Below are 11,385 nucleotides of genomic sequence, written 5' to 3'. Positions count from 1 at the left end.
TTTTTTTTTGAGAGATTTTCACTGTAGGGCGCGTGCGCTCGCCAGACAGACAGAGAGAGACATAGAGACAGAAAGCGAGAAATCACCCCCCAGGGGGGATGGTCACGCCGCAATCCCTTCTCCTCCATTCTCCTCTCGGGATCTTGGGCACGCACGCACACGCGCCCGGCGTGAGTTTTAAGCCACCGGGTCCAGGACACGAACCGCGGTCGACTACGTGGGAATCCAGTGACATAGCCATTACGCTAACTGCTGGTTCCCGAGTTTGTTGTGGGTTTTTAGGTTTGTTTCAGAATATACAGAAATTCGTAAGTCTATCAACAGAATGGATAGACTTCTATCAACATCTGTCAGGAGGGGAATTTGTCTGTGTTTGACTTTATATCCCTGGAACCTAGAAAAGTGCCTGGCATATAGGCACTCATATTTGGTAGACAAAGAGTAATTCTGGGCTATTGTGCGGTGATTACACCTGTGAAGTGTAAAGACCTGCGATGATTCATCTGCTTATTACCAGAGCAAAGAATCTACAATCTAATCTCCGCGGCCTGTGAGGTCAATTTGATTGTAAGGTACACTTCCTTCTCATAGCGAATTTTTCCACTGTAAAGCTCAAACAGGTGGGTGGGTAACGGGTTAAATGCTCCACCTGAATGTTGTAATTACAACTACATGACACCAAAGAAAAAAGATGTTGAGTTAACGACGTATACAGTGCCATGCAAACCTCGTCTCTCTGGCAGCTCAGAGTCTTTCACAATTTGCTCCTAAAACTTGGTTATTTATTTGTAGTCTAAAAAGTTGGTTTTCTAGCCAACAGGATGGATTTTAATCAGCACTTCTAAAAAATTCCACACCCTGTTTTTTAAAATCTGCTGGGCAATCCTTTATCAAAAGGTGTCTCTTGGGCTGACTCAGTGGTGCTGCGCTAACATGCCACTCGAGAGAAGCCAGATCCCACCGACGACTTCAGTTCAAATCCCTGGCATGGTCAGCTGGAAACACACTGGGTGGGCAGATGAGTGCACAGGCTCGCACGGACCGGAGGGAGGGGACTGGACTATGGACAGTGCTCATCTCACGCACGCACATGTACACGGCCAAAGGAAAAACAAAGTAAGGTACCCCCATCTCTCGATTAGCTCAATATTAAACAAATCATCTTACCCTATGGCACTAGCAAGATCTTCCCAATCTATTTCATTAGAGTCTTCCACGTTTATTTCATATAACCTGTAACAAGAATAAACATGAACTTTTCGAGCAAAATTCAGCACGACAGCCATCTTGATGCCCTCGCAGAATAAGCCGGATCGCACGGGTGCTTTCGCCCATCCCAGTTCCTCGCCCAGGTTTCATCCAAGCTCACTGGGTCAGTGAGCTGCAGACACGGGCTGAGAAGCTCTCTCCTCCCTCTGAGCCCTGCGTGTCTCCCACGGAACCATGTTGCTTTCTCACAGTGAAAACCGCAGCGCCGCTCGACGCAGAGACAGACCAGCAGTGCATCGGAACCCAGTGCTCACCCCGTGACAGCACTGTGAAGGCCTTCGTGAGTGCTCATTTACAGTAACCTTGAGCACAACCTGATCAGGTGGAGTGCATCGGAACCCAGTGCTCACCCCGTGACAGCACTGTGAAGGCCTTCGTGAGTGCTCATTTACAGTAGTAACCTTGAGCACAACCTAATCAGGTGGGATCAGCCCTGTACTGCGGGCAGACGTGGGCTGAGAGACTGAGTCACTGGCTCAAGATTTCACAATAAATAGATGGTACTAGCCCTGACTTCAGATGCCCTCCTGGGGCCGGCTAGTCTCTGCTGGTTCTCCGGCAGAAGCGAGACAGAGGCCAAACTGGCCAGACCGACACAGCTAGGATGCACACTGGAACGGAAAGCAGGCTTGGGACAGACAGCAGGTGCACAGCCAGGGATGAGGGCAGACGAAGGGTGAGAGAATCCAAAGGCTTCCGCTGTCCTCTCCTGCCTCTCAGTCAGCAGAGCACAGGTCTGCTAGAGTTGCAGGCTTCACAAAGAGGCCCCACCTCTCCTTCCCTCCCAGCACTTCAAACACTTCAGGGAGGAGAGTATGGACCAGGTTTACAAAAGCCAGGGGCCAGATGGTGGCACAGAGGTAAAAATGTGAGGCTCTGTACGGATGAGACGGTTTCCAGTTCGAGTCTAAAGAGTTCTCTCAATACACAAGGCACACACGTGCCCATGGTCCAGGGCTGGCCAACAGCTGGGGGTGGGTCATGGCATCAAGACTTTGCTGGGATGCTATCTATTTTGCTCATGGAAGAAATAAACAAATAAGCTTAAAAACGGGGACCAGTGGGACCAGCAGTTGGCGTAATGGCTATGTTGCTGAACTTCCATGTAGTCGACCGCGAATACCGCGAGCACACGTGCCCTGTAGCAAAAACCTCTCCCAAAACAAACAAACAAATAAGACAAAAACAGGAACCAGTAGATGGCGTAATGGTTACATTGCTGGATTCCCACGTAGTAGACAATGGTTCAAGTCCTGGACCTGGCAGCTTAAAACTCATGATGGGCACATGTGTGTGCCCAAAATCCTGAGAGAAGAATGGGGGAGAAGGGATTGAGGTATGGCCATTAACTCGGGATGATTTCTCACTTTCTGTCTATCTCTCCGGCGAGCATACGTGCCCTATATTAAAAATATCTCTCTTAAAAAAAAAAAAAGAAAGAAAGAAAGAAAAAAAAAAGCTTGAAAACAAAAACAAAATAGAAATTCTTGGGGATAAAAAAAATGCCAAGCAGCAGCAAAACCAGCAGATCTGTGCTGGAGAGCTGTAGGGCTTTGCCATGGCTCTATATTTCCATTTTCTTTTCTTTTTTTAAAAAAATCATCTATTTATCAGGAACTAGCAGTTAGCGTAATGACCATGTCGCTGGACTCCCACATAGTCGACCACAGTTTGCGTCCTGGACCCGGTGGCTTAAAACTCACACCGGGCGCGTGTGCGTGCGTGCCCAAGATCCCGAGAGGAGAATGGAGGAGAATGGATTGCAGTGTGACTATCCCCCCAGGGGGTGATTTCTTGCTTTCTGTCTCTATGTCTCTGTCTGTCTGGCGAGCGCACGCGCCCTATAATGAAAATCTCTCCAAAAAAAAAAAATCATCTATTTATTTAATTCCATCTGTTATTATTATTATTTTTTTAATTTGACCAAGAGAGACGGAGAGAGAAAAAGAAAGTAACTGCCAGGTCCAAGACTCAAACTGTGGTTGGCCACATGGGAATCCAGTGCCTTTAGCCACCGTGCCACCTGCCGGCCCCTGCATCTCCATTTTGAATGGACAGAAATAACTCATATCTCTATGAAAAACTTCAAAGCTTTGAGTACACAGCATGCTTACACACGTTATTTTCATTCTCTTCCTCCCGATAACACTTGAGGGTAGTCACTGCTACTATTACCCTCACTGAGGACGAGCAAATGGGGCCAGCAGGTGGTGTGATTAAGGGCACTGGACTCCCACATGGCTGACTGCGGTTGGAGTCCCAGACCTGGTGGTTTGCTTTCTCACTTTCTCTCTCTCTCAATCTGTCCCCCTCTGGCCAAATTAAAATAAATAAATAAAGTTAAATAAAAATAATTCTTAAAAAAAAAAAAGATGAGTAAACTGAACTTAGTAAAGTTAGTGAGCCACCCACAGTAATACACGTAGGAAGGGCTGGACAGGGGCTTGAACCTTACGAACCTCTTTGCAGGTATCTGCTGTGTTAAACTACTTCTCTTTGGGTTGAGAGAAAACAAAATTAAATAATAATAATAAAAATAAACAGAAGTGGATCAATTCTGACTACTATACCTCTCAATAAGGTTGATTTTGGCCTGCAGGGCATTAACTCCACGGTACACATCCCGACCATTGGTCATCCTCTTGGTTAAAATTTCTGTCCTGCAACAACAAAAGAAAACAACAATACGCGACCAGCAGATGGCGTAATGGCTACGTTGCTGTGTTGATTGACTCCCATGTAGTCGACCACAGTCCGAGCCGCGGACCTGGTGGCTTAAACTCATGCTGGGCGCATGTGCGTGCGTGCCCAAGATCCCCAGAGGCAAATAGAGGAGATGGGATTGTGGCATGGCCATCCCCTTGGGGGTGATTTCTTGCTTTCTATCTCTCTGTCTCTCTCTCTGTCTTTCTGTCAAGCACACACACCCTACAGCAAAAACCTCTCCAAGAAGGAAAACAACAATATGCTTTCAACGATAAGGCTTCTGGGACCAGCAGTTAGCGTAATGGCTATGTTGTTGGACTCCCATGTAGTCGACTGCAGTTCAAGTCCCGGACCCAGTGGCTTAAAACTCATGCCGGGCGCGTGTGCGTGTGTGCCCAAGATCCCGAGAGGAGAATGGAGGAGAAGGGATTGCAATGTGGCTATCCTCCCTGGGGGATGATTTCTCGCTTTCTGTCTCTCTGTCTCTATCTGTCTGTCTAGCAAGCACACATGCCCTATAGTAAATCCCCTCCAAAAAAATAAAAAATAAAAATAGAGGGCCAGCAGGTGGTATGGTGGTTAAGGCCATAGACACTCTCACATGGCCAACCATAGTTTGAGTCCTGGACCTGGCGGTTTGCTTTCTGTGTGTGTGTGTTTGGTCAAATTAAAATAAATGAATGAATAAATAAAATTAAATGAATAATTCTTTAAAAATAGAAATAAATAAGGGAGAAAAAGAATAAATCTGTTAGCGGGTGCTAAAGGACACTTTGTAAACTCCATTTATTTTTGATTGCTTACACACAGATGGACAAGGCTCTTGTTGCCATTATCAACTGCTGGAACACCAAATAAGACACATTTAATAAGTAGTAAATGATTAGATGATTCTACTAATGCCCAAAGCTAATAATGCCTGAAGGAAAGTGTTGAATGAAGTTCCTAGTGAGAGCAGCACTGTGATTAAAAATAATAAGCACTTCCCTTCAATAGCAAATTTCGCCATACTCTGAAGGACAGATCATTGGCTGTTACACAGTCACTCCTGGTAACAGGCATGTGGTACACGCACAATCGACACTGCTGCTCTCACTGTTAGCTATCCACCATATTTACAGTTTTTGCTTGTTTGTTTGTTTGTGTAAGAAGTCCCTTTCTTTCATGAGACACAGAAATAGAGACCAAGTATCCTCAATAGGATCTCATGCCATGATCACCAATGGCCCCCCAGTCGAACTGGGAGCGCATGCCCTGCGTGTACTGGTCAGCCAGAAAGCCAGACCCGTGGCTGTCCATATGGATCCAGCCTCACTTGAACAGCTGAGCTGGCCCATTTGAGCTCATGTCAACATGAGGCAAAGCAGGGTTCAAGTTTCCTGCTTTCCTCTTCAAATTACAGAATTCTTGCCTTGTATCTTCACTAGGTTGTGTCGGAAGCAGCACTCCCCTGAGCCATTTCCCCCTTAACGCTGATACGTCATCCTTCAACTGGGGCTTGTAACCTGCTCCCTCTTTTTAAGCCTAAAATGTGGGGTAGAAAGAGTTTTGTTTCCAGGACCAGCAGTTAGCGTAATGGCTATGTTGTTGGACTCCCATTTAGTTGACCGTGGTTCAAGTCCCGGATCCAGTGGCTTAAACTCACGCTGGGTGCGTGTGCGTGCATGCCCAAGATCCCGAGAGGAGAATGGAGGAGAAGGGATTGTGGCGTGGCCATCCCCCTGGAGGGTGATTTCTCACTTTCTGTCTTTCTGTCTCTCTCTATCTTTCTGGTGAGCACACATGCCCTATAGCAAAAACTTCTCCAAAAAAAAAAAAAAGAAAGAAAGAAAGAAAGAAAGAAAGAAAGCTCTGCTTCCTCCGTATCACTCACTCCTCTAACTGATCTGTTCTTTGGAGTTTATGTTCCCAACCACAGTCCTCTATTAAGATAAACAAACACACATCACAGAATTGTCAGGGACATGAATGGCACAATCAAGGAGCCTGCTTCACTGAGCATGCATTGTGCACCAGGTGGGCTCCCGAGCATGCACAATGCTGCTTCACGAAGTCCAGCTCTGCCCCCTTCAGGGTTAGAAAGCTCCAACAGGCAAAGAACGTGGAGCAAGAGCAGGACTGAGACCACGTGACTGGTGCAGCTAAGCGTGCACTGGCTTGCTTCAGGTAACCAGAAAGCAAGGTGGGAAGCCAGAGCTACTGCTGATCTCTGGGCTTGTGGCTTCTCTTTGGAACTTTAGTTTTCTGTTTCATTTTTCAGTATTGCCATAGAGTGTATCCACTTACCAGAAGGAGACGGTAGGGTGTAGAGTGAGAAATCTGCTCCCCTCGCCCCCCAGGGTATGGCCAAGCTGCAGTCCCTTCTCCTCCATTCTCCTCTCAGGATTTTAGGGACATATGCATACATACTTGTACCCGGCCTGTGGGAGTCCAGCACCTTAACCAATATGCCACCTGCTGGCCAAGTTTCCTACTGTTTTTAATATTAAAAAGTTTTACCAAAGACTTAGAAAAAGACAGAATAACGAGATCAGAAGTCAATATCTCGTATTAAAAGGTTCAAGTTCTTCACAAGCCTCGCACTCTTTAATCAGTGAAGATTAAGTGCTAGTTTAAAATCAGATATATATTTTCTAAGTTGATTTATGTATTTTTTCCCACGAGTGAGAGAGACACAAAGACAGGCAAGCAGGCACACAGGGCCCCGATGCTGCGATCCCCCCAGTATCGGTCAGGCCCGACCACGGGCGCCCATGAGCGCACCGTACCCAGGTAGGTCTCTGGCTGTGAACCTGGAACTTCGCCATGCGGGTTGGCCACAGAGCATCGTACTGACTTCCGTGCTGCCCTCTGGCTCCCATGTCAGGGTGCCGACACGGAAGCAGCTGAGAAATGGGCTAGAGGTGACCATTGCTGCTGCGTGAACCGTCCACACTGTGGTTACACGGGGACGTGCTTAGTAATCACACCTCTAACTCACGCTACAGAAAGTCTCCGGAGAGACGACCCTTGCTGAAAGCCGTACGAGAAGCCTCTAACTTACCACTTACTTTTGCACTGCATCCAGTTTCTGGTCTCCACTTTAGCTTCTACCTCTACCCAAGATATGCCCTTGTAGAGTTTTTCCCGAACAATCGATAAGCGACCTTCAGGGTTTTCTTGGAGGTTTGAATCCATTTCCTTTAACTCTTGGGGAGACATTTTCTTCAGAATCACTTCTTCAACAGCTTTAATTAACTTCTGTGTTTCTGTCTTACTCCAGGCACCCCGATTTCTTTCTACAGACACAAAAGGATAATCTTGCAGTTGCAAATGTATTCACTTTCAAAGAATACTAAAATACTAACACTTATTAATGGCAAAGTATTTAACAAAAGTAGTAAAGTGTTTAAATCCGTCAGGTACTTTGCAGAAAGCCATGGGGAGCAATCTCAATTACACAATGTAAACTATTAGGCCCAGCTGTGTGGAGCAGGTGGTTGGGGGCCACTGCGCAAGGCTGAGCTACATGGGAGGCCCAGGTTCGATTTCTGACTGAGTCTAAAGCAGGCAGGGTACCCTGGGGCATGACTGGGTCCTGGCTAACTGGGAGACTGGGGTAGGTAGAGTGCGACTTGGTGACATCTTGTCAAAAACATCACTTTATCTTTCACTCATTACAAACAGTCAAACACAATTACCTGCAAATTAAAATAAAATTACTGAGACCAGCAACTGGCATAATGGCTATGTTACTGGACTCCCATGTAGTTGACTGCGGTTTGAGTTCCAGACCCAGTGGCTTAAACTCACACCGGGCGCGTGTGCAAACATGACCAAGATCCCGAAAGGAGAATGGAGGAGAAGGGATTGCGGCGTGGCCATCCCCCTGGGGGGTGATTTCTCACTTTCTATCTCTCTGTCTCTCTCTGTCTATCTCTTTGGCGAGGGCACATGCCCCATAGCAAAAAAATTTACAACATTCTATGGCCAGACCAGTGATACTTAGACTGCCAATTTGATACCTCGTCCTTGCTTAGCATGACTGATTATCTCTAACGAAGAAGGGTGAGCCTGGGGCAGTCAGTGGCATGGCGACTAGGGCCACTGGATCCCACATGGCCAAGTGCACAGTCCCAAACCCAACGAAAAATTCAGGAAAGTTTCAAGAAAAAAAAAAAAAAAAAGATTTCCAATGTTTACACAATTAAAAAAAAATTCTAGAATTTTGCTTTAGTTCCTGGAAACTCAAAGAACTGACCTTGTGGCCAGAGTGTATGAGCCACTATGCTAAAGAGTAATGTCGGAAAAAAATAAAAAAAAAAAAAAAAAAGATACTAAAGTGATCATAGGTTCTTTTTAAGAATCAAAGCCAGAAATTATTAAATAAGTCCTTTTTAAAAAGAATTATTTTATTTAACTTTATTATTTTTGTATTTATTTTTTCATTTGACCAGAGAGGGAGAGTGAGAGAGAGAGAAGAGAGAGGGGGAAGTGGGAAAGCAAGCTGCCAGATCCAGGACTCAAACTGTGGCCAAACATGTGGGAGTCCAGATCCCTTAACCATCATGCCACCTGCTGGCGCCAATAAATCCTTTCTTAAAGCAATGCTTTTTTACCTTCAAAAGTTGTTCTTTCTGTTTCTGAGATCAGTATTTCCTATGTACAACTGTAAAGGTTTCCATTTAAAAGAGGAAAAACAAAATCAAGTGAACTACATTATGTACAAGTCTCCCCTAAGAGTTTCTAGTGTGAAATTAATAACCACAACACCGGCACGGTCCTTAACAGTGAAGGCATCTGAGACTTTCTGAACTGGTCATCTACGTGGGGTGTCAAAGGCATCTATGGTTCTCCCTTGTGCGATATTATTTTTAATTTGCTATAGGGTATGTAACACTTGCCAGAGAAAGACAGACAAAGAAGGAAAGAGAAATGAGATCCAGGGAAATGACCGCACCACAGTCCCTTCTCCTCTATTTCCCTCTTGAGATTCTGAGCACGCACACACACACAGCATGTTTTTTGAGCCGCTGGGTTTGGGACTGTGCACTTGGCCATGTGGGATCCAGTGGCCCTAGTCGCCATGCCACTGACTGCCCCAGGCTCACCCTTCTTCGTTAGAGATAATCAGTCATGCTAAGCAAGGACGAGGTATCAAATTGGCAGTCTAAGTATTATTGGTTTGGCCATAGAATGTTATTTTCCCCAGGAAAGCAATTTGGATAAATACTGAAAATTCAGGAGAGTTTCAACGAAAAAGAAAAAAAGATTTCCAATGTTTACAAAATTAAAAAAAAAAAATTCTAGAATTTTGCTTTAGTTCCTGAAAACTCAAAGAACTGACCTTGTGGCCAGAGTGTATGAACCACTGTGCTAAAGAGTAATGTCGAAAAAAATTTTAAAGAGTTTTTGCCATTGGGTGCATACGCTTGCCCAAGTCAGACAGAGAGCGAGAAAGGGAAAGTGAGAAGTCCTTCCCTGGGGGAATGGCCATGCTGCAATCCCTTTTCCTCCATTCTCCTCTTGGGTTTTGAGCACACACACACACACATGCCAGACAAGATTTTCAAGTCACCAGGTCTGGAACTCGAACTATGGTTGGCCACGTAGGAATCCAGCATCTTAACTGTCATGCCACCAGCTGGGCCCGAAAAAAAAAAAAACTTAAAAAAAAAAAAAACCCAAAACATTACAAATGTAAACATAAATGGGGCCAGCAGTTAGCATAACGGCTATGTTGCTGGACTCCCACGCAGTCGACTGCAGTTCGCGTCCCAGACCCGGTGGCTTGAACTCACGCTGGGTGCGTGTGTGTGGGTGCCCATCCCCCCTGGGGGTGATTTCTCGCTTTCTCTCTCTGTCTCTGTCTGTCTGGCGATCACAAGTGCCCTACAGCAAAAACCTCTCCAAAAAAAAAAAAAAGAAAACAAATGTAAACATAAATGGACAAAAGAAAAAGACTCCTCAAAACAAAAAGAGCAAATTAAAAGCAGCAGTGCTCCTGGGAGTCGGGCTGTGGTGGTTCCTAGGTGGTGGATGGGCTGCGGGCTGAAGCAGACCCATCAGGCTCATTCACCCCCTGCGGCGGGCACCAGAGACTGCCACTTACGGGTGCTGATCTGGGAGAACTTCAGGGCCACTGACAAGCTACTGCGGGCCACCATCTCGCCGATCTTTTTCCAGTCGTTCCCATGGAGGGAATGGTATGTCTTTAACTTTTCGGTGTCTCCTTTGCTATACCTAGGAGAGAGGGAAAGCGAATTGCAAGTTAGCGAGGACTACGAGAGCAGAAATGGCATTCTCATCACAGCATGCTGCTGAAATGCTGGTCCTGGCTCCTGTCCTGCCAGGACCAGAGCTCTAGTCACTTCCTGTCCCAGCCTCTCAATGGAGGTCACCCCCCCATAATCAGCACAGCCCCTGGCTCAGACACACAGGCTAGCACGCACCACGTCACCTGCTCTCGCTCGGAGCCCGTGCCTGTGGCAGGAATGTCCACCCGCCACCCCACCCAGAAGTGCCTTCCCATGCTCCCACCGCCATTCGAATGGCCGCTCAGGGATGCCGCCCTGACCACGCGAGCCTAGGGTCCCCGTGGCCGGCTGTTCCTTCACAGCCATGGGCTCCTGTTACAGCTCTTCCTCTAGACCAGAGCCCCCGTGGGAGACACTGAGCCACATGCGGACGTTACATTCTCCTAGTCACAGGAAAACTGTTTAGTTTAGTGTTTTTTTAAGTTTTTGCCATAGGATATGTGCTCGCCAGAGAAGGTAAGTGAGAAATCACCTTCTCCTGGGGGCGATGGCCACAGCATACACCACGATCCCTTTTCCTCTATTCTCCTCTCGGGATTTTGGGCACACATGCACTCAGCGTGATCTTTAAGCTGCCAGGTCAGGACCAGAAATGTAGTCAGCCACGTGGGAATACAGAGCCTTACCCACCATGCCACCTGCTGGCCCCTTAATTTAGTTTTCATGAAATTAATTTTAAGATGATATTTAATTTAACCCAATATATTAAAATGCTATTGGGGGCAACCCAAGAGGACCCCCTCCCTTTTCTGGGACCCCTCCCTCCTTGGGAACTCTGTTCTCCCTTCCCTCTCCTTCAGTAAGCTCCTTGCTTTGCTATACCTACTCTGTGTCCAGGACTCTCATCCTTCCCGGGTATGGGACAAGGACCGTGTCTTGCTATGGGTGGGGGCCCAAACACCCCTGCACCCCCCACGTATCCCCCCCCTGCGTTCCGTCAAATTTTGGCACATGGGGCAGGAACCATCTAGACTCCCCTTCAGGTGTACATGAATCCACCAAGCTACAAGTGGTGGTCTGGACAATGAGCACCTATCATGACTTCTATGGGGGGGTAGGCGGCGGCTGGAAAGACCTCTGAAAAGCTCCTGAGGCCATCCTCCTGCCTCAGCAG

At 46.8% G+C, this 11,385-nt stretch overlaps 1 protein-coding gene across 1 annotated transcript in view; it reads right to left on the bottom strand.

Annotated features, from left to right (window-relative positions):
* Nucleotides 1-11,385, bottom strand: part of TTF1 (transcription termination factor 1) — a gene marked incomplete in the record, with an annotated part of 32,617 nt that overhangs the window by 7,809 nt on the left and 13,423 nt on the right. The window contains 4 exon segments of the mRNA XM_027766624.1: nucleotides 1,168-1,233; nucleotides 3,840-3,929; nucleotides 7,019-7,253; nucleotides 10,067-10,197. Coding sequence (XP_027622425.1) covers nucleotides 1,168-1,233; nucleotides 3,840-3,929; nucleotides 7,019-7,253; nucleotides 10,067-10,197 — 522 coding nt within the window.

The sequence above is a fragment of the Tupaia chinensis genome, unplaced genomic scaffold (genome assembly GCF_000334495.1).
Source record: "Tupaia chinensis unplaced genomic scaffold, TupChi_1.0 Scaffold143602_1, whole genome shotgun sequence".
Taxonomy (NCBI): Eukaryota; Metazoa; Chordata; class Mammalia; order Scandentia; family Tupaiidae; genus Tupaia; species Tupaia belangeri.
Note: the sequence above shows the minus strand (reverse complement) of the source record. Positions and strands in the feature narration are given on the sequence as shown.